This window comes from Arachis hypogaea, chromosome 20 (genome assembly GCF_003086295.3).
Source record: "Arachis hypogaea cultivar Tifrunner chromosome 20, arahy.Tifrunner.gnm2.J5K5, whole genome shotgun sequence".
In the NCBI taxonomy this organism is placed as follows: Eukaryota; Viridiplantae; Streptophyta; class Magnoliopsida; order Fabales; family Fabaceae; genus Arachis; species Arachis hypogaea.
The window spans coordinates 124,676,105-124,701,172 of NC_092055.1; the positions used below are offsets into that span (position 1 = coordinate 124,676,105).

General features: G+C 28.6%; 2 protein-coding genes across 26 annotated transcripts; one reads left to right on the top strand and one right to left on the bottom strand.

The window, feature by feature from the left end:
* The first annotated feature begins 14,984 nt into the window (after positions 1–14,984).
* LOC140182557 (uncharacterized) lies at positions 14,985–18,256 on the top strand. Its single transcript, XM_072229600.1, has 7 exons — positions 14,985–15,145; positions 15,452–15,539; positions 15,849–15,967; positions 16,290–16,399; positions 16,644–17,014; positions 17,389–17,541; positions 17,837–18,256. The coding sequence occupies exons 5-7, from the start codon at positions 16,682–16,684 to the stop codon at positions 17,840–17,842; spliced, it is 492 nt and encodes a 163-aa protein (XP_072085701.1). The 5' UTR covers positions 14,985–15,145; positions 15,452–15,539; positions 15,849–15,967; positions 16,290–16,399; positions 16,644–16,681; the 3' UTR covers positions 17,843–18,256.
* A 137-nt stretch (positions 18,257–18,393) lies between these two features.
* Positions 18,394–23,359, bottom strand: LOC112782358 (uncharacterized). Of its 25 annotated transcripts, none has more exons than XM_072229583.1 (8): positions 22,822–23,359; positions 22,548–22,588; positions 21,622–21,674; positions 21,163–21,208; positions 20,622–20,714; positions 19,899–20,178; positions 19,664–19,771; positions 18,394–19,568 (listed from the first exon to the last, which is right to left on the bottom strand). In XM_072229583.1, the coding sequence occupies exon 8, from the start codon at positions 19,318–19,320 to the stop codon at positions 18,619–18,621; it is 702 nt and encodes a 233-aa protein (XP_072085684.1). In that variant the 5' UTR covers positions 19,321–19,568; positions 19,664–19,771; positions 19,899–20,178; positions 20,622–20,714; positions 21,163–21,208; positions 21,622–21,674; positions 22,548–22,588; positions 22,822–23,359; the 3' UTR covers positions 18,394–18,618. The 25 variants fall into 25 exon arrangements, with proteins under 25 accessions (XP_072085684.1, XP_072085687.1, XP_072085685.1 ...); XM_072229586.1 differs by having other exon boundaries at positions 19,649–19,771; XM_072229584.1 differs by having other exon boundaries at positions 19,899–20,376.
* Positions 23,360–25,068: the final 1,709 nt, after the last annotated feature.

Here is a 25,068-nt window from a genome sequence, read left to right on the forward strand (position 1 = left end):
ATTTTATTTTAATTATAATAATTTAATTAATAAAAGAATAACTTGTATGCGTTGTTTTTCTTTTCTTAATATAGTGTTAATTGTATTAACTATAAAATAGTTATTTAATCTACTTTTTTCAATAAATCAGGCATATATACTCAATATGACCATAAATAATATAGTAATACTTAAATCCACCAACAAAATTTTATATGTTGGTTTACTGTGAAGTAAAAAAATATCAAAATCAGCTCAAAATGAAGAACAAATTAATGGAGAAGCCTAATGCAGAAAGTTTTGTAATAAACAATAAATAATTTAAACCTACTGAATAACAATTCAATGCTATCCTTTGATACCTGTAAAATATATACATGAAACAACACTATATCAATGTTTGTATATAAAATTATATGATTAACGTAATTATAAATTTGTTTGTCAAGAGAATAAAATTATACGAATTTTTATGATAATTTTAATATTCTCAAACTATTAATGTACAATAAGAATTCATCTATTAGTTCCTAGAATTTCTAAATTGTTTTAAGTGATAGTAATAAATTTTAATAAATAAATAGATTTAGTAAGACATTTTGTTATTACCTTTTTATTATAGGCTCTCAAAAACTTCTCTATATACCACATTTATCGTGCAGTTATCTTCCAAGTGTCCATGATCTTGCAACAGCACTCGCAGACTATCTTTACTCGTTATCCTTGATAACGCAACATACAATTGACCATGGGTGAAAACTGGCCTTGGAAGGTAAATTCCAACTTTCGATAGAGTTTGTCCCTGGGACTTATTTATTGTCATTGCAAATGACATGATAATTGGGAATTGTCTTCTTTGAAACCTGACCGGCAATGTTTCATTATTTGGAATTAGATTCAGTCTTGGGATAAGAACAATACTTCCAGCTTTGTTACCAGTTAAAATCTTGCATTCTATCACATGATTTTCCATTCTTCTAACTTGCATCCTCGTTCCATTGCACAAACCATTAGTTTGGTCTATATTCCGCAGCAACATAACAGGAGCGCCAACTTTCAGAACCAACTTGTGTGGTGGTAGACCTGAACAATTTATTCCATTTAGAATCTCTGGCGAGAAAGCATCTAACTCAAATTCCATATTTTTCTCTTCAGCACACACAGAGTCTGAACTTAAGTAGACTCTTTCTTGTCCAGGTAACCCTGCAGTCATCTTGTTGTTGACATCAGTGACACAATCCAAAATTGGTGCAAGAATTGCTCTATCCTTGAAATAATTTTTAAATTGGATAACATATCTGGATACACGAAATCAATGAGGTCATCCAAAGCTGTCTCAGAGTTCTTAATCAAAATGTCAGATGGTATATGAACGATCGATTCACCATCTGTTGTATCACCAGCCAAACCATCACCAATTTTGAATAGCCATTCTGCAAAATTTCTGAGTTCTTGGGTTTTCATTTGAGAGCAAAGGAATAGGAGACTTTTTACTCACCAAATCTGAAAGTAAGTTAAAAAGAGAAACAAACGAATATTATAGTATCATAGGAGAAATATAATTAATAAATAGAAATTATTTAATTTCAATTTCAATTTCATATAACAAAACAGTAGTTTTCACAAATTATGGAATCTTTTTTTGACATATGTATTATGCCATACGTATAAATTATACGGGTTATTATATAAATTCATATATATGCATAACAAAACAGTTTAATATTATATATTTTTTACATTAATTATATGCCAATATTTTGGAAAAAGAGATAAAAAAAGAGATATATAAATATGTATAATATTATTGCTATATATGAAGCAGTTTTATATTGCTTTAATTATAGAGACTTACTATAATTATATAAAATTTAATTTGAGAAAATAATTTCTCCTGCCATAAATAATATACTAAAACTGTTAGTATATTATCTTCTTTATGGTTAATTGAATTTATCAATGATTTTTTCGTGTAAATCGTTATTACCCAGTTTTTAATAATTACTTAATTAATATACAAAATTTGAAACTGAAAATTGTTATTACTAATTCAATTAACTGGTTAATTGAGTAATAATTGTCAAATTATTAAGGTGCAAAATCATTGATTTACTCAATTGATTTCCATATATTATTTATATTTCAAGTAATAATTTAAAATTATATTATTTACTCAGTTAATAATATTATTATTAAAAATTATTTTTTGCATTGATTTTTAAATCAATTATTAAATAATTATTTTTGTTAAGATAATTGTTTATAAATTATTTCAAATTATATTTTGTTAAGATATAATTATTTAGATTATTACTCATGATACGGGTATAATTTCATTTTATACCAATTAATTAATTATAATTATATGACACGGGTGTAATTTCAATTTTATCTACAGATTATTTCCCATAATAATATACAACATATTATTTACCGTAATAATTTGATTTGATTGATTTCTAATTATTTACGTATATAAATAATTAAAATATATAACATAAATATCGTAAATATTATAATTCTATGATATAATTATAATTAACATATTTTATCATAATTAAATATTAATTTAATATAATTATAATGAAAATACTTTCCCAAAATAATATAATCTACTATTATTCATCCACTAATTATTTGGCAATAAACCTTAATATGATTCTTTACATCTCTGCTATGGGAAATAAATACTTAGATATACCAAATAATATGTAACATATTACTACCTGTATAAGTTAAGGCACAAAGACAGGATTTAATTAAAGTGATTGAAACTTTCACCAAACAGAATATAACCTCAATCGAATAAAAAAAGGTACTCGATTTGCATTAATTAGCTAGTCGAAGAAATAACATATTCATTCATTATTCATGTTTCATTATATTTTTTAAATAACATATAGAAAACATATATTCTGTGTATAAAAATGTGACTATTAGTAATTTTATTAATAAACCTTTTTTTAAACTATTACTAATTTCAATTTTAATAGAAAATCTGAGGAAATAATTTCGCTTGCCATAAATAATATACTAAAACTGTTAGTATATTATCTTATATATGATTAATTGAATTTACCAATGATTTTTTCGTGTAAATCGTTATTACCCAGTTTTTAATAACTACTTAATATACAAAATTTGAAATTGAAAATTGTTATTACTAATTCAATTAACTGGTTAATTGAATAATAATTGTTAAATTATTAAGGTGCAAAATCATTGATTTACTCAATAGATTTCCATATATTATTTATATTTCAAGTAATAATTTGATATTATATTATTTACCCAGTTAATAATACCATTATTAATAATTATTTTTGCATTGATTTTTAAATCAATTATTAAATAATTATTTTTGTTAAGATAATTGTTTATAAATTATTTCAAATTATATTTTGTTAAGATATAATTATTTAGATTATTACTCATGGCACAGGTATAATTTCATTTTATACCAATTAATCAATTATAATTATATGACACGGGAGTAATTTCAATTTTATCCACCGATTATTGGCAAATAAATTTTATTCCAATTATAAATAAAATCTGTTTCTATTGGCAAATAAATTGTCTTTAGGTCAACGATTTAATATATGTGTAGGTTCATTTTTTGTCAAATATAATGAAAATACAAATAAAGAAATAAAGGATAAAAATAAACTTAATAATATCTGACACTACTTCATTTTATTAAATTATTTAAAAATAGCACATCCACAAAAAATAATCCTAATATATAAATTGAGGCAATAATTTAAAATTCTATAATTATAATTTAATCAAATATTAATAGTAAAACCAAATTACCTCAACAATATTGAACCTATTCTAGTCCTTAGTCACGTATAGTATAAAATCATTCTTGTAACGACAACCAACTGAAATAACATCGTAAGTTTCAATATTTAGAATTCGTGCAAAATCAGACCATCCTCTTGTTAGATAAGCTTCATCATCCGCTATCCATGCAATGCGGCAAGGTATAGAATTGCCACACCGAGAAACCAAACTAACTCTTATTCCCCTCAATGGCATTGCATGCATGCAAAAGAAAGCTGGTAATTTCTGAAAAAAATCAAAATATGTTAAAAAATTATTCTAATAATGAACAGCATAAACTAAGAAAATTTAAATATTTTACCAATCGTTGAAATTGCATATCTGAATTTGTCACGAATTTAGCAAAACTGAATTGAAACTGAGGGAATTCAATTTCATTATGTGCTCCACTTCGAAGATTTTCGGGCAGACGTAAAAAGCATGGAGGGGATGGAACTTGAACGTGCCCTATAAAGTTCCGTGGATGCAATTCATCAATCAAAAATCGAGCTCCTCCTAAGAAATCTAACTTTAACCACATTCCATTGGGTTGGTCATAATAGGTGAGTAGATTCAACCATCCTTCGATAAAGTAGAGACTATTGCCTCTTCTTTAAATGCTTACATCTATGTAGTTGAAACCCGAATCAGTGAAGACAACTTGATGAGGTATTTCATGGATGTGATGCATTGTAAATGATTGTGGCAAAAGACAATCGAACTGGAACATTAGACGATAAGAATAACTTAGAGTAACAACAAATAAAAAATTATCAAAAGAATAATATCATAGAATGAGTATATGAAAAACATTATAAAAAATTATAAATTGTACCTTAAAAGGATCAACTTCAATAAAAAACGAAGAATACATTCTTATTTTATGAAGTAGTAAAAAAAAACATTAAATATAAAATTATGAATTGACTCTCAAATTTAGATTCATGTACGACAGAAAAACACTATATATAGACTTTAGTAAAACAAAAATAAATATGTAAATTACCTATTATTAAAGTAATTTTTTAATAATGCATTAAATTTTGATTTGATACAATTATAATGAAAATATGTTTCTAAATTAGTATAATTATATATTATTCATTAAATATTAATTACAATATAATTATATTAAAGATATTTTTTATAAAATAATTTAGAAAAATCATTTGATATACGTGAATCAGGTAACAAAAATTTATTATTATTATTATTATTATTATTATTATTATTATTATTATTATTATTATTATTATTATTATTATTATTGATATTATTATTATCATTAAAATTATTAAAAGTATTTTTAATTGATAATTGATAAGTAGTTTAATAGTGCATTAAATATTGATTTGATATAATTATAATGAAGATATGTTGCTAAATTAGTATAATTATATATTATTTATTTAGTATTAATTATAATATAATTACAATAAAATAATTTAGAATAGAAAAAAAATTTTATTCGTTTTGGAGGAAAAACGGAGGCATGAAAGATCGACACGTCACCTTTAGTAGCTGGGGGAAAACCCAATTTTAGTATATTAGGTAGATTTCTAAAATATATTTTTAATAAATGATAATTATGATTACTAAAAAGAATCTAACATGCTCTATTAGTATATAAGTTATTAAATTAGTTCATAAAATCTAATTAATTAAAATTTTTAAATTTTATTTATTTTAATTATTTATTTAAAATTATAATTTATCTTATAAAATTTATCTTATATACTATTTTTTTGTTCATCTATAGCATCATAATTTTTAAAATAAACTATATCATAACATACCATTTATTTAAGATATATATAAATATATGTAAGGAACATAATTAACTGGAAACTTAAAAAAAATTAAAAGAATGATTATTTTTCAAAACAAATGTTTTTATTTTTATTTTTCGAAATGTTTTGTTTGGAAGCTAGAGCAAGTTCGCTTGCTGCATCAGATTTTGCATTTGTCCACTGCATAGAACGAATTTTATGGAAAATAATAACTTTTGTCTATGGACAAACTTGCTCCTATTTTCATATAATTTAGATGGTATATTTTAATTTTTTTTAATTTAATTTTATTCACATAATTTAAAATGATAAAATTTTTAATTTAAAATTTAAATAGATATAATTTAAATTAATAATATAATTGAAATTAACAACTTAATTTAATTTGATAAAAATAAACACTTGTGTTATAAAAACCCAAAATAGTCCCTGAGGTTCTTGACAAAAAAAAATTCAATCTGGTCCTGACAATTACCTCGAAAGGACAATAAGATCTTTGTACCAAAAAAAAGTCAATGTTTTTTTTTTTTACAAAGGGACTAATCAGTCCAGAAAAAAAAAATCAGGAGCCAGATTGGGTGTTTTTTTTCTTGGGAGTCTCGTTGTCCTTTCGAGGTAATTGTCAGGATCGGATGGGATATTCACTCTTTTTATTATCTTAAACAAAATATATCTCTAACTATAATTTTTAGATAAAATTTATTAGTCTCTTCAAATATATATATATATATATATATATATATATAGTTGAGATACTTAAAGGTCATATTTGACTGCTAAGATTTTCTTTAAAAAAATAATACCATACGTTTATTTAAAGTAAGATGAATATATTTATTTAAAATTTTAAAAATTAAAAAAAATTAAATAAATATATTCATATTAATTTTAAAATAATTTAAAATAATACGAGTACGTTTATTTAAATTAAAAATTTTTAAACTAATAAGAGTGCTTTTATTTATAAATTTTAATTTTAAAATAATACAAGACATTGATGTTTTCATTTATTATCGGTTTTAAACAATTAATTTTTTTGAAACTGAATAAACATAATTAATCGTACGAGTAAAATAATATGATTATTTCTATGTTTATTAAATTAAATTATATCTATTTAAATCTTAAATTAAAAATTTTATAATTTTAAATTTTAAATTATGTGCATAAATACCAATGCGATTCAAATTGTACGAAAATAGGAATAAATTCACTGTATCAGAATAAATAGGAATAAATTGTACGAAAATAGGAATAAATTTTTATCACCCGACAAACTTATTACTTTCAACAAAGTTTACTGATGCAAAGGACTAACTTCAACAAAATCTGCAAATTTACTGATATAATGAGTAAACTTGCTCCAGCTTTCAACAAAAATGAATTCAAAAAATAAAGATAAAAATATTTGTTTTGAAAGTTTTTTTATAAATTTATTTCAGAATTTTAATAATAATTTTAAGAATAGTTTCTATTTTTGTAAATAATATTCTCCTTATAATATTTGAATAAATAAAATTTTTATTATATGTTTATGTTTAGTTTTATAAATTGATATTTAAATAAGAAGATATAGAACATGGAAAAAAAATTATAATATAAGTGTGTTTTAGTATGTATAGTATAATAAAAATAAATTTTGATATAATAATATGAACTAAATATAAATAATTAAAAATTAAGATAAAAATGCTTAAGATAATTAATTTTTAAAATTAAAAAAAAGAAGAATAATTAAATAAAATTCTTTCTCGTATACGAGGTTAGGGATGTCAATGGGGCAGGGCGGGGGCGGGGGATGCCTCCCTGCTCCCCATTCCCGCCCTCAGATTTGCTCCCCATCCCCGCCCCATTCCCCACCGTGGGGGAATATTGCTCCCCATCCCCATTCTCCACGGGGCTCCATTCTCCGCGGGGACCCCATTCTCCATCTACATAATAATTCTAACTAATTATTAATTTCCATATGAATAGAGCTGCAAGTATCTATCTTATACAAAAACTGCAAGATTTTATACAAAAAGTCTAAATGATACGATGGTGACTTCTCTCGAAATAACGCAATAGGGGGACGCAACGACGAGTCAAAGGACAAAGCAGTGGACGAGGTAAGAGACGTGGCAACAGAGAGGAGAATGGACACGACGGCAGAGTTATGAAAAAGAATGCCGCAAATAGAAATTACGACGCGATAAGGGTGATGGCACGGTGAGGTGTGACGATTCGGTGAGAAGGATGACGAGGGGGTGGCTGCAGAGAGGTTAGATGGAGTATGGACAGCCTTAGGGATCTTTGAATTGAAGAAGGGTTATGCAAATAAAGATTAGGAGTTTTGGGTTTCTATATATGTGTGTGTGAGAAATGACTAAAAAACATATATGAGAAATAAACTATTAAGGATAATTTAAGGAATTCATAAATTTCGGGGAATAACGGGGACGGGGCGGGGATCCCCGCTCGGGTCCCCACGCCTGCTTCGGGGGAATTTTGTCTCCCATCCCCATCCCCGCGGGAAAAATTCCCCACAATCGGATCCCCATTCGAGGCAGTCCCCGCAGGGATCCCCACGTCTCGGGGAATTTTGCCATCCCTATACGAGGTATTCATTTTTACTTAAATAATATAGATATAAATTATATTTTTAAAATTAAAATTAAATTTATAAATATTTCTAAGTAACTAATCGCATATAACTTTTTTTTCCCTCTCAAGTCTCAACATGCTTATACAAACTAAATGATATTTTGGTCTTTTTATTTTAATACATTTAAATAATAATACTAAAAAGATATTTTTATTTTTTATTAATTTTTAAATGAATATTTTAAATTTTTAAATAATCTCTTGGAAGAATAATTTTATAAATTCAAATATAAATTTTGAATCTTTAAAACAATCAAACAACTCTTATCTTAAAAGGATATTTATATCTTTTTAAAATTAATTACAAACTTATTTTATTTTTTATAGTTAAATTAAATTTTAATTCAAATTAAATAAATTTAATATTAAAAGATATTTTAATTTTCTAAAATATTAATCTAAAAGAATATTTTGCCCTTTAATTCTGTTAAATTTTTGTTTTTTGTTTTGTCATAATTTTATAATAATTTAATATCAATCTAAAAATAAAATAAAATAAATTTAAATTAAAACAAAAAAATTTAACCTAAAAATAATTGAATTTTAATGATGATTTTTTTTAATAATTTAATGCTGATTTTTTCCTCTCTTTTTTGTTAGAAAATATTAAAATTCTATATACAAATTTTTTCTCTTCTTTATTAAAGAACACTAAAATTCCATATAATTTTGAAGTATCAAATCATGTCTCCTCTTTTTCTAATACCAAAATCTGCCTCTTCACTTTCTCTCTTTCTTTCTCTCTCATCTCTATTTATTTGATAAGCAACTTTTTTTTATTTTTTAATTTTAGTGTCTTATTAGTGTTGGATTTTTTATTGAAATAAAAATAAAAAATTGTTACTTTTCAAAACAATTTTTTTTATTTTTTAGGATTCACCTTTTTTGTTTAAGTTTCATAAAATTTGTCTGATATGTAAATTTTTATCTATATACAAAATTCGTCCATCACATCAAATTTGTTCTCATTATAGTACGATTTATATTGTATTGATATATTTTTATTTTTTTTAATTAATCTAATTTTATTCATATAAAAATTAATTTAAAATTATAAATAGATATAATTAAATTTAATTTGGTAAAAATAAACGTAGACATATTATTATACTTATATGATTAATTATATTTATTTATTTTTGAAAAATTAACTATTTAAAACCATTAATTTTAAATTAAAAAATATATTCATATTATTTTTAATAAACATTCTCGTATTATATTATTTTATTTTAAACGAGACTTCAGCCATTATAATCTTTTAAGTGTCTCAACAAATTTTTCAGAACATAATTGCAGAATAATACTAAATAATTAAAAGTAATATTAAATTCAAGTAAAAAATATATAGATAATTACAAGGTAATATGAATTATTGCTTAATTTTAATTTTTCATCATTAAAAAAGAACGGAAGATAATAAAATGACAAGCTTTATTTATGTGAGATAACAGAATAACAAGCTTTAAAAAATATATTTTGGAGTTGTTTGATGTCTTCATTTATAAGTCTAATTTTCAGAACTTTATCCAAAGACATTTTGTCGTACTTAGTACTTTGATTTTAATTTTTATTACGGTATTTTTTATGTTCAAATTATTTTCTTGTAATTGTTATTCATGGAAAAAAAATGAGAAAATAAATAAGTGCGAGTATGAGTATGAGAATGGTATTTTTAAATTAGTTGTTAATTTAATAATTAGCTATAAATAACTAATTTTTAATATTGGTTATTAAACCGACCAACAATTTTATTATTGTCAATTGATTTAGTAATTTACTGTTTTATAATTTAATATTTTTTTTCAATTGCTAAATTGATAGCTAACTTAATTATTAGCAACTAACTGATTAGTGATCGAGTAACGAACAAAAGTTTTTACCCTAGTGTTACCTATTATGTAAGTGTATTTATCTATTTAAATTATTAATATTACAATGAAGTGCATATATACCGTGCATACTACATCACTATGGCAAACATTAGAATTGATATACAGAGAAACTATGATACGGCTTGTTCCCTTAAGTAGCAACAAACCAATAAACAATACAAAATCTACCTAATAGATCTCTATGTGAAATATGAAATTATCATTATCATTCAATGCCGCCATTGGCTCAAGTTAGTACTATGTAGAGATGTTAATAATAATGTTATTGGTGGGATTTAGCTAATATGTATTTTAAAGGTATATATTAAAATACATATTAACTAAATTCTTAATTTTTTTTTGGTGACTAGCTAAATTCTTAATTTAAATATTACCTCAATTATTTCATTAGTTAACGAACTACTAGTAAAAATAAATGACAACTAAAAATTATTGAAATACGTGTTATACATAAAAAAATCGTTTTAATATGTGTAGAGATGAATTTAGAGAGAGGCAGATAATGATTTTAGTCTCTCAAAATTTTAAGAAATTATATTTATATATGAGATATGTACTTAAAAAAATAAAAAATATGATATAATTTAGTAATTTTATATGTTATTTTTTATTATGTGATGAATTTATGTCTTAATTGTTTAATTCATCAATATTTTTTATTTAACTAATTTAATATCATACCCTCAAATCTTATATTAATATATTTAATATTTATATTATTATATAAAATATTAATAATGACTTGTGTAGTTATATTTTGTTAATTACATAGTGTACTTTAGATATTTTTTTCTTGTAAAAAATATTCATTTATAAAAATATTTTATATATTGTATTTTGTGAAGATATTATATCTTTCAAATAATTAATAATTAATAATTTATAATTTATTTTTAAATTTTTCAAAAATTTTAAAAGAATTAATTTGAATTAATAAAATGTGATATTTTTTTAATAAACATACTATAAATTATTGATATTCTATGATTTTATAATATACTATTGATATTGTTATTTTTTTTTTTTTTTGTATAGCGTCATATTAAACATAAAATTGTGAAAAATTTTATAATTTATATATATATATATATATATTTGATAAATCTTTTAAAATACCAATTTAAATAATTATATGTTAATTATTTTTATAAAATAAAAAATATAATAAAAAAATAAAAAATTCATCTAAAATTTGACTCTTTCATATTAAAATTTTTGCATTCGTCTGGGTATTGTTTTTGGCTATTATTATAAGTTGGTAGTCAATTATATTAGTCAAATATTTTCCTTTTAATATCTATACGTAAATAATTATTCAACAACGTTTAGTTTTAAATTTGTCATAATTAAATTTTACTCATCATGTCAAGCAAAAGAAAAGATAATTAAATATATTCATTTAGAAAAAATATATGAAACCAAGAGATAATTAGTCAAAAAGTAAACAACTTAACTAATTTATAATTATATTTAATTAATTTTATTTATTTTTAATTTATAATATTTGATATTAATTGCTTCTCACTCCAAATTAAAATTCTAAATGATACGTTGGAGAAATAGGGACAGGAATCATAGAATTCTGCTTTTAACAATTCCGATTCTTAGTATATAAAAAAATATTTAATATATAAAAGAACATCTATTTAGTATGAAAAAGAAATATTTTGATACTTGGTAGAAAAAACATCCTAATGCCTAGCATAAACACCATCTACATAAAAGTTTTGGATTCATCCAAAAATATTTGGCTGATTTTTAGTTAGTACCTTCTTAATTTCCTAGTATTGTTGATTCATTTATGAATATAACAAAAAAAAAATGGCACAATTGTCATATGAGTCAATTACGTAATACTACGTAAATAAAGATAATCGCATAATTATTACATAGTCACAAAAAAAAATCACACAATTACATTGCGTGATTACATAAATGGTCATAAAAGAATGAATACAATTAGAAACTATATAAAATATTTTATATTCTCGGTTTATTAAAATTAAAATATTCTTTATATATATATGCCAAATTAGGGTTAATTTTCAGATTGAATTGTAATAAGTAATTTAACACACATGTATTGTTGTATACACCTTTGTTTTAATTAGCTGTTAGCTTTTAAGTGTTAATTAGCTACATGTATTTTATTATTTGACGTAATGTAATATCTTGCTCGAATTAACAAAATATTTGCGCAATATAACTTTTCTTTCTAAAACTTTACGCAATCACATGACTAGAATTTAAATTTTAAAGACAGCCTTTGATAATATAGTAGTCCTTGAGTGAGTCATATATGTGTCCGTTGATTCTTAATTAAAGTATGAATAAGCAGAAATAAAAAGTTATTGTTTATTAAATCAACTAGTGTAAAATCTGGACTACGTTCGGACCAAACCTTATTCCATTATAAAATTTATTGATATCTATTTATTGATATTAATAATTATTATTTTTAATTTAAAAAAGTCTTTATATATAAAAATTTATTATATAGTATACATTAATGGGACATAGCTTATTAAAGATACTGATTTTATATTTTGATAAATAGGATATGAATTGTTGAAAATGCTCGTTTAATATTTTTTTATTGATGCTATGAAATTACAGAGAGTTCTATACATTTTATATTTTACAATTAACATTTTTTTGTAGTAAAGAAACTTTACCTGCCGAAACAAAATTTAGTTGTACTTGTTGGTATATCATCGAATCACATAGGCATCACAATATACAAAAAAAATCGTATAACATAAGATTTTATTGTTTATATTTAATGTAAATTCTATTGGAATTAAATTGTTTGCACCTTTTAAAAAAATGGGAAAAGTGATTTGTAAAAACGAAAAAAAAATTTTTATATCTCTGCCAACAGCATAATTCTAGTAAACAGATTCTTTAATTAGACATGTCCAAACATCAATTAACATATACATAATGGTGAGTGATTTTGGAATGATATATTAATTTTGTGAGAATTCTAATTATATCAGTTCCAAGCAAACATAGTTAATAACAAAATCAACACATTGATCACTCTCAATAACCACCATTCTCTAACATAACCATGGTATTATTTTGCTTTTAAAAATTTATTCTCACAAAAAGGTAGAGCCTTCATCATAACTCTCACCAATCACCACAACCACAAAGATCAATAAATAGGACTGATATAATAATGTAGATTTAACTATATAGATTTATTGATGATATAAGTAATTATTAGTTATATCATGATTCACACAATACAAACATAAATCAATTATTTCTGGATCGGACCAATTTCAATTGCACAAACATTACCATAACGATAGTAATTATTATAAATTTATAATGCCTTTTTTCCTAAGAAATTTTATTATCTAGTTACCTCACTAATAAAGAAGGGTGTTAAGATGTGAAATGGAGGACGAGACTTTGATCCATTGTTTGCTTACTTGCATTTACTCGCGGCAAGTGTGGAATCACATGGGGCTCTTGTTCAACAGTCCAAATAAAGTGGATGCAGAGGATAATTTTGGCAATTGGTGGAGGGAGATGTAGGTAAAGATAAAGTAAGAAAGTTTTAATAAGAAGCAACGAAGTCTTCTTGCAATGGTGTTATAGAGGATTTGGATATCTAGAAAACAAATGGCTTTTTGATGGTAAAAGGAGTGAACCGGCTGCTATTTGAGAAGAGGCACAAAACATGAACGAAGAATTTTACCTTAAGACAAGTTATTGTTAGTTTTTCTTTTTATTTTCTTCTAGGTTATTCTCATGCTTTTTCTTTGGGTTAATGCCCACCTTATTCTTGCTAGAGTTTAGACATAGACTAATATTGCTTTATTGCAATTTATTAATAAAATTTCATATCTTAAAAAAAAAAAGAAGGGTGGTAAGAGTAACATAAGAGATACTATTTCAGTAATTTGTACATTATTAAGCAGAAAAGAAATTTATATTAATCTTTTTGAAGAAAAGTTGAAAAGAAGAATACAATGAGTTTGCAAGGACAAAAAAAAATACTAACTTGTGATTTGAATACATGAACAATTTTGATCTTATAAAGAACAGCTACCCTTTTAATTCTATAATTTATTAAAAATTTAATAACAAAACAAAAATAAAAAACTAACTAAATAAATAAAAAGAATAATGTAAGGATATCAACAGTTAAAGAGTATTCAATAATAATAATAATAATAATAATAATATTTTTTATGAGTTGACACTTGACAGTAGAGTAGAATTGAGTAATTGATCCAGGATATTTGTCATCAATTTATTTTGTTTCAGTTTTGGATTTTTGTTGACAATTTATTTTATTCTTGAATTTTTAACTGTAATAAATTAGACATACTGTTTTTGACTATACATGCATATTTGTGTCATTATAATAAAACAAAAATAATGAACACCAAAAAAGGAAATATATTAATTAGATGGCATTCTAGACAAAATGATCTAACTATAGCACTCTCACACAATTTATATATAAGGTGATTGCTATGGTACAATGATAAATTCATACGTACCGATACATTTAAAATATGGACAAATAACAATAAGACATGTGGAATTTATTTTCCACGTCAGCATTTAATTTTTTCTTTTTTAAATATATAGTATATCATCACTTTTACTAAAACACCCTTTTAATTAAATAAAAATAAAAAATATTTATTTATTTAATTTTAGAAAAAGACTTAAACATCCTTTCTTTATTTAATTAGACAAAAATATCCTTTTAAATTAATCAAATTTTAGAATTCAATTAATCCTAATTTTATAGTTTCAAATAATTGAAACAACAAAACAAAAACATATTAAAAAAACAAAAAATCAAAATTATTCTTCGTCTGAGTTAAACATATTAAAAATACAAAAAACTAAAATTGTTCTTCATCTTGGTTCAAAAACCCTCCCGTTCATGCCTCTAAATGTTTCAGTGTTTTTCATCTTCTTCTCTCCTCTTCCCCTTTTGCTCTTGATATAGCACTGGGAATTGGTAGACTTCCAAAGGTATCTTTAAATCCTTGTATAAAGAAGTTTCTTGCTAATTTATTCTGCTTTTGCAAACATTGAACCCTTTTTATAGATTAATCTAGTTGGTCGTTGGTGAAAAGATTTTCTACTTTGCTCCGACTTCTGATTTTCCTTCCACGTTTAATTTGCTATGTTAATTTGGCAACTGCATGACAATTATGCTTCCACAATTTCATCTGATACGATAAGAGAGAAATAAAGAAGAAATCTGTCTCTTAGTTCATGGTTCATTGTTTCATTGGGTGATAGTTGTAAGCTGATTGTTATATATAACTGTTGTAGGGACGTGTTGTGGAAATATATGGTCCAGAGGCTTCTGGGAAAACAACTCTTGCTTTACATGTGATTTCAGAGGCACAGAAGCAAGGAGGTTATCTATAGATGCTAATTTTTGCCCCTGATGATAATGTCTATATTGTTTTTGGTTGTAATGTGACCATAACCCCTATAGTTGTCAACTTGTCAATATGTTATTGTCAATCACAAGAGGCATTTGCTTTAATCTCCCTCCCTTTGATTTTCTGTATACATTGTGATAATAAAGTGGATGTATTCTTCTCTGTTGTAACACCGAATGAATGCCTATCCCAGTGTCTTGTAACTCGATTATCTTGATTGCTTTTAAATTCTGGTGGTATCCCATGAATTTGATTGGTTTAAAGTTGGTATCTTTGAGCAGTAGGGAAGTTACCAGCATCTCAGGCTAATCCTGAAGTGGTCTCTGCTTTTAGAAGAGAGGAAAAAGAACAGGCCATGAGGCTTTTGGACAATTACTTGAGAATTTGCCGTGCAGCTAAGGTATTTCTTTTGATGCTGATTTCTGCTTGTTCATTTACACTACTATGGTGATTTTTTTTCTTAGTTATATTTCTAAAGGAGAACTATTTTTACCGCCTGGGAAATGTGGCTCAGGAATCAATCATATTGAGCAAGACCTATCAAATCTTATTGGCTGCCATTCTGTTTTATGTATTGTAGCTGCAGAATATGTGAATGATTATAACTGCCTTCTATGTATGTGTTGTTAAAATGTTCGTTTTAGACAAATATGTGATATGCAAGCTGTGGGAAAGAGATCCATTATTGATGGTGACGGTCTTCGTGTAACTTTCTTTCCCAGGTTAAGGCAAGCTTTATGATGACAGAAGCTGATCAAGTCCAGAAAGGGATTGTTGCTTTGGTTGTCGGGCATAATATTAGGAGGCTTGTTATTGGAGCAATACCCGAAGGGTAAGTAATGCTTTGATTGTCAGCTAACTTGCTGTTGAATCTCAATATTCTGTGGAAACTGTCTGAGAATTTTCTTTTCCTTTTTCTTCCTTTCCATCTCTTTATTTGCTCTAGAGACTTACAACTAATAGCTAGAAGCACAGTATCTGCTTGTTTCCGTTTCTTTTTTTGGTTCCCTTTTTCTTTCATTGGAGGGATGAATGAATAACCTTTCCTCTTACAAAACCATAATGGAAAACTGCAGTTGGATGAAAGTCAAAAGGAATTCCAGGAAAGCAAATTATGCTGCCAAAAATGCACCCCCCCTTCTGTAAAATATGGTTTATCTATAGAGGTAAACATATTTGGACAAGAGAAGCTTCTGAAAAACCTTGTTCTTTATCACCGTGTGAAACAATTGAAACAGAAGGCACTTTTGCCGCCGAATCAACTACATCCAGCGGTCCATTGCCCCAAAATTCTGCTGAGAGTTCTTCAGATACTCATTTAGAGGCTGAAGAAGAAAGAGTTAATAGTCAACTTGTTGAAGTCAAACAAGAAGCTGATGAAGCAGCAGATGAGTCTTTTGTTGAGCTATTGAAGTTGGAAGCTGAAGCCACTGAGGCCATAAGGAAGGTAAGGATAACTTAATGATTGATTCAGAGTTGTGTAGCAAAAAGTTTTTTTGTTTTTGTGCTTTTATTTTTTCACTTTGTGTTTGTTGTAACTTGTAAGGAATGTAGCCAAACACAATCTTGCCTGCTGTGAGGGTCAGGGATGAAATATAGTGCTAAATGAAGTTTGACAAATTACTGGGATCCTATGTACATGTTTCCGAAACTTGTCAGAACTGTGAAACTACAAATGTATTGTTCAGAAATTTCTTGACACCATATTATGTGATTTAGCTGCATATCTTCAAATTATTGACAAATGATAATATTAAATAGATAGATTTAGAGTTTCATCATGGTGTTTGTTCCAACTTGGGTTGTATGTTTTTTCTTCAGGTCAATTTGTTTGAATCTGCTCATGCACAGGAAGTAAAGCTCAGACAAGAGGCAGAGGATGAGTTGAGAACCACAGATTGTGGTGAACAAGCACTTAGTCTTGTGGATACCTTAATCCGTAGTAGTTCAGTTGACGTAATTGTTGTTGGCAGTGTAAGTATGCAGCTCCCTTCAGTGTTAGGATCACATTGGTATATGAGTTGATTACCATTAGTAAGAGTTAGCTAGGAGTACTTGGTTACAATGGTTTAGTCATTTGATTAGTATAAATAGAAGTGATAGGATACAGAGAAGGGTTTCAAATTCTGTGAGTAATTGTGATTGTTTTGAGAATTGAGAGGTCTCTTTAATATCCACTCTATCATTTTAATTCATCAACAAATACAATTTTCTGTGTCCATTTCTAATGTTTATTCTGGCTGTTTATTTTTCATGCTGATTACCCCAGGCCTAATGCAAACAAGAACCAGCTCTCAGTTCCCAAACATGCCAAAAGATAGCTTTTGGAGAAAACCTGTGATCTTATCAGGAATTTTCCGGAGTACCTTGATGTTGTTGTAAGTGTTGCAAGAAAAACTGATGGTCGTCATTGGGCAGATTTGCTTCGAGCATTGGGATGGCTGAGAAGCGAAATTTGTGGAGAATAGGGAGAGGAAGTATCTAGGGTTTGAAGACAATCGACTGAAAACTGCATAATGAAATTTCAGAGTTCGCATCTGAAGTTTAGGAAGGAGAATGTTCCAATTTTGCATAATTTTCATTTGACAGTGACACTTTCAAGGATAATGATATACCCAGTCGTACTGCACTTTTAAGGATCATACTCACATGTATTTTTATGGACCAAATAGCGAGCCTATTATCGACAGTATTTATTTATTTATGTACTTCAAATCATCTATCAGTTTTTGGATGGAAGTTCAAAACACAACAATAATAAAAGGATGAGTCCTTACATACTCGACTAAAATCCTCCCTACTTGTAAAGCTCACAAGATCACAACGTTTTCTTAATTTTCAATATATAAAAAGCACCAAAGCCATGATAATGATACATTAAAATAACATAAACAGTAATGGCAACTGAACATGTTTCAAATATACAACCAAACTTCTAGGAGGTTACCCAGTTCAATAGAATGAGACGCATGATCAAAATATGTATCTCAACTCTAGAAGCAGACAAGACCCCAAATAGCATGAAAATAACTATAACTATAACCATAACCATCATATGACAGTTTTTTGCCTTCTCTGAAGATCCACTGATGAGGAACATACTAATTGTATCCAATATGGTCTGCTCTTGGCTTTCCATTTTTCCCTCTTCATTTCCGTAGGATATCTTGCCGGTGAGTTCCATTCTTTTGCAGCGTCGTTTATCAGAGCTTGAGCTGAAGGCGATTCTTCAGTTCTATCAACACTTGTAGGAAGGATATTAGAATTAGTATTTTCTTCTTCCTTTTCAAGTAAAGTCTGAGCATCACTAGAATTAGAAAACTGAACATGAGCAGACTCTAACTGTACATCACGTATTGAAGCATTTGTTATTACAACAGAATTTGAACCAAGTGGGGAATCATCTTGGCCAAGCACAGAAGGGAACTCGGCACTGTCTTTTTCCTTCAGATTAACAACTCCACCAGCCACTTGAGGATCCAAGTTAACTGCATCTCTAACTGATCTTGCAGAGTCATCTTCATTTTCACCAACACCAGTATCCGAAGGGACTATAATTTCAACTTCTTCAACATCTGTTTTGATCTCATCCTTTCCCTTCAAACTAGTCCCCAGTTCAGATGTAAAAACGCAATCTCTCACATTTTCATCAGCATATATCTTAATTTCAGGCAATACATCTGGCATCACTTCAGCTTTGTGGGGATCTGATACAGTTGACGAGCCAACATTCATTGCATCGTTAACTGCCATTTTAGACTCCCCTTCACATGTTTCACCCACAACAGCATCAGAAGGGGTTATAATTTCATCTTCATCCTGATCAGACCTAATCTTGTCCTTCCCTTTCGAATTAGTATCCAATGCAGCAGATGTCAGACTGAAATCTGTTACATTTTCACCAGGAACTAAAGCATATACCTCTTCTCTTTCCTAATATATGCTATTACCTCTTCTCGAAGTAGACTAGGAACTAAAGCATATACCTCAAAGCAATCCTTCTGCACACAAAAGTTTCCATTGCAATGAGGAAATTGCATATAAAATTATATTCTACTTGAACACAAGATAAGCTACTTACAGAATTGTACCAGACCTTAATAATGGGGTCACCAACTTCACCATTGCCTAGAAGACGTTGTGAGTGCCAACCCCGCATAGCGCGTGCTGCAGCATCTCTACGTGCTCTACCTGATGCTGAAGTCTGCATAGAATCATCATTGAAACACAAATAACAACAGGGATAACAGATATAAACAGATAATGATAGAGCGCCAGTTTAATTCCTCCCGCAAAGCAGCTACTACATTACAAGAAGGTAGAAATCAAACCATTTTAAACTATTGTTCAAACTTAATCATCATGACAGGGCACAATGGCGTAGTTTGATCCATGTAGTCGATCCAACCTAGTAGGATAAGGCTTTGTTGTTGTTGTTGTTGTTGTTCAAACTTAATCACGTATTCACATTTAACAATGCTTCATGCCATAAAACCCACGTGTAGGCATTACTTTCCTAGGGATGGGGAAGGGAGGTAAACATGTAGAAAACCATAGAGATGCAAAGTCGCACAGATGAACTATTCTTCTTGCTGGAAACGTAATAGCCTTCTGAAATTGTGAGGAACCAGGGGGAGTTTAAGCTTGAACTGATAATTAGGTCAAACTTTCTCTTAGGAAAAGTAATTTTGAGACAATCTAAATTAGAATTGCACCATGTTAAAGCCCCTAAAATTTCAGCAATATAATTTTCCAATAGTTCCCTCATCTTATGTCAGCAAACTTGATGAAAAAGGTGTCATCAATCATCTATTGAAGTCAACAAAGCAAAAATTTCCATCAATAAATGTTTCTTGTACTAGTGGTGGAGCAGGCACAGAGCTTTAACTTTTTTGGAAGTTACTTTTTGAAAGAAAAACTGCATAATTACTTGGTCTGGGAGTTAAGGGTTAAATTGGGAAAAAAAATTGGACACTAACTTCCCCCAATTCCTTTTATATATAGTAGATATTATTGCATATGCTATCAAATCAAACACAGAAATTACATCTTACCCGATTTTCGATATTCATAGGCTCTGGTTGTGAAGGAATTGGAACACTCAGCTCACCACCTTTTATCTTATGTCTTTCATAATCAAGAAGTGCCTGCAGTAGTTCAGAAATATTAAAAACGAATAACACATTTGAAAAAGAGCATGCCTACATTTATATGCACAATATCTGGTAAATCTTTCAGAAATCTTGAAAATGGAATAGCTAATAACAAAATAAGCATATATGTCTAAGGTATTAAATAGATTATATAGAAATTTAGACAATGCCACTACTTAAGAGCCAAAATTTTCTCTAATAAGGCCATAACTTGAACACTCATCATCTTGACATCTTACAGATCATACGGTATGCTAACATGAAAATTTCCAGGAAAGTGACATTATCTAAAATAAACCAAATGTTAATAATAGTAATGTCCACACAAATAGTCTAAACAGAGGCTTCAAAGAAACACATTTCAACAATTTGAAAACAGAATTTATTTCATAAAAGATTTTTTTTTTCCAAAAGATGAAGTCTAGCATTAATCTAAAACCACCTTCTCATAAAACCCACGGAAAGTCCATGAAACTGTGGTACATGTCCTGCATGTGTTAAAAACAGAACATTATAATCAGTCATAAGCAATCAATTCATCCAAAAAGCTGTCAGAATTTGGCAGCCCTTCTCCCCACACATACCCTCCAACCCCCTAAAACAACCAAAAAAATACCACTTATTATATAATGAAAATAATAGCTTGAAAAGTATACTTTCCCATGCATAAGGAAATCGAGAAACCATTCATAATACATGGAAACAGTTAATTGGTCTCATCATCATAACCAATACACACTACCATTACCATGACATTACTTAGAAAATTAGAAAGAATGCATATCACAGATTTGAAATCAAATAACAGAGAGATACAAAGTACTATAACTTGTCCATTTGAGGAGACTCTTCAATGAGCCATGAACACAATCAAGACAAGATAGGGGACGTTGGTTCTTACTTAGGAGGTTTGAAAGATTCTCCCACTTGCCGCCATAGCTTACACGAGGTTACCTATTCATAAATATAAGCCAGTTAGGGGTATGTCCTGGCAGCAATGAAAAAAGAGATAATAAACTAGTTTCTAGTACAAAATACTTTCACCATTTAAATAAACAAGAACAAGCAAAAAATAACACAATCGATAAATCAAGTCCAAGTTATCTTAAAATCGACATCTATATGTTCATAGGACAAATTTGGAGCTTGATCAACATTTTCCTCATTTTGATTTGCATCTATATCTTCCATAAGAAACACTGCATTATGCAAAACATTAGAAACAAAGAAAGAAGAGTTTGAAGAGGGAGCTACAAGAAACTAACAAACTAAATTAACTTCATCTTAGAGGGATGCAAGAGCTTCATTTATAACAGAGTTGGAAAAGAGAGAAAGATTAGAGATCAGAATAACAAACCCTACCTAACTGTACCAAACTAATTTTGTTATTGACCAACTCTCTTATCTCTTATCTCTTATCCCTTAACATACAGCAACAAAAGATTTAGTATTTTTTAAGCAACACAACAACAAGGTTCAGTAACAAATTCAACTCAACTCAGTTATCCAGCAACAACCACATTTATGATATGTTCAGCATCAAATTCAACTTACAGCTGACAACAAATTCTACTTCTAGAGTTCTAGCAACAAATTCAACTATGATAACTATGAAAACTTTCAGGCAGCAACAAAAACATAAACTATGATAACTTTCAGGGAGCAACAAAAAAACTCCAATTCTCCAAATATGATTTACAGCAAATTAACATTAGCTAATCATAATTTCAGCAACAAACTCAACTTTCAACAATAAATTCAAGATGTACTAATAATTTACAGAATTGAAATTGAAAGAGGAATAACAAGGCCAAAGCTGAAACTCACCTGGGCAGAGAGATGAAGCAAAACTTAACAAAGTGATTATTCTGCAAAACAGCACCAAATTTAAGGTTCAATAAACTCAGTAATGATTTTCGGCAACGAACAAACTTAAGCTAAGTGATTATTTTGGCAGGTCAACAACAAATTCAACGTTCATGATAATGAGTAACAAATTTCAGCAACACATTCAACTTTCAGTAACAAATTACTCCCAGCAACAAAATCAAACTGCAGTGATGCAGCACCAAAATTGAAACAGAGACCATGGGAAACTCACCAAATCGGGTTGCAAGAAGGAAGTTGACGGCGAAGGAGAAGCTGATGGCGAGGGAGAAGCTGACGGCAAGGTTCGAAGCAAGAAGACGACAACGAAGATAAGCCCACCGGAATATGTTGCCTCTGCTACCGGCGACGAAGAGCGCAGGGAAGGGAGAGATCGAGGCCAGGTGCGAGACAGAGACCTTGAGAAGCAAGAAGACGACGACCAGGTGAGGGGACGAGGTGAGAGACCGAGAGCGCGACGAGGTAAGGCCGTGAGAGATTAAGAGTGACGACCGACGAGGTGAGGGGAGCGACGAGTGAGTGACGAAGTGAAGGTGACGCCGTGAGCCGTCGTGAGCCGCCGTGAGTGATGGACTGTCGAGCTCGAGAGAGAAGAGACACAAGGCTGGCTGGGGGTTAGGTGGGTTCCAATTCCATTCTGATTAGGGACATTAGCCATTAGGGTTCATGCAAATCAACAGGGGTGGAGGACATGAGGAGCGAAACGACGCCCCATTTCAGGAATTAAAAAAAAAAATGACCCGGACCGGGTTAAATTAACCGGCCGGATCACCGGTTTTAATAAAAACCGGTCGGGTCAAACCGGTTTTTACCAGGTCCATTGCTTGTCCGGTTCAACGAGTGGCTCGACTCGATCAGGTTACCGGGTGACTGGATTTCCGGTCGAACCGGTCGGGTCGAGTCGGTTTGATAACTATGGATCCAGCTTCGAGGGTGGAAAGGCCTTCTGACTCTTCAAATTCAAACTGTGAAGAAATTATATTTGGAGTGGTCTCAAAGTCATAGAATGAACGATCTTCCAATACCTCGTTCAAATAAATGGCCTGTTTATGTCTAGTTAGAGTTTGCTTTTTTAGACATATATGTAGATAATTAACAAAAAAAAAAGGAAAATATAGTTACTAATTTCAAGGCTGTCCTCTTTGGCTTGAACTGTTTCTCAATGGAAAATGGGTCTAGCAAAATGATTTGTCTTTTAACACGATCAATCACTACGAGGTACCAGTGTTCATGACCTTCGTCAGTAGTTTCAAATACAGGGATAAACACCTAATCAAGAGAAAGTCATTTTAGTTATTAAAATTATTTTATGCCAATATTTGCTAATATAAATTTAAAATTATATAAACTTACTCTTTTTAAGCAGTCAACTTTGTCCAAATAAACATATGTGATACAAGACGGCAGACGGTCGGGATCCAATTTTGTCTTCTTTGACAGCTACATTATTTCAGCCACTAGTTTATATGTGCAATACAAATAACAACTACCAATATTATTTTAGTATACACTCCTATATACTTACCGCAAAAGTTGTGGGTAAAAACCAATAACCACTTTCTCTGGTCAACTCTATCCTCATCATATCTGCTACTAAGTCTAGCACAAGATAAACGATTGAGTTTACTTACTTATCCATCAAATGATTACCATACAAATATGCTGCAATTGCAAGTTCAGTTTCGTCTAAACCTATTGAAGCTGTTGGTCTAAAACAGACTTGCACCCACTAAATATATATAAAAAAAACTGTTATTAGTGAAATAATAATAATAATAATAATAATAATAATAATAATAATAATAATAATAATAATAATAAACTACTTATTACTTAGTACTCACACTAGGTAGCTCTAATCCAGGAATATTGATTGGAGCAAGTGAATCTGTTCTCCTTTTTTAAGCAATGGAGAGATTTGTCTTGGCCTTCTCAATATAACATAGCAACAATGGATTATTCGATGCACTACTTTGTTGGTTAAGAGTCTTAGAATTGGAACCAAAGACCAACACCTTAGAGGGAGAGCTGACATTATTTTCCAATCGTTGAACAAGAGATTGGACTATTTGGGTCAATTGCTCAACAGAATCAGCTAATGAGTCTAAAGTCACTTTGTCCTTCAATGATGGATTGAGTTCACTGTAACATTAGAACATTGCATGCAGGGTCAAAATCTCATTTTATTCACTATGTGTATGGTTTTGTTGGTAACCTAAAATATTTATATTTTTCAGGTTAATGATGGTATAAGGATGCGACTTGCGTTGGATTTGATTCTAAGGCCCCACAACCTGATGCTGCGTAATGGCATTGAATCTGCTACCAGGAATTACAATAAGTATAAACAAAAGGAGTGAAACAAAAATTAAATAATCGTAATTGTCATGTAGTCATGTTTAGATTATATTAACTACTAAGACTTGTTAGTTTCATCTCTTTTACTTAAAAAAATTATTAT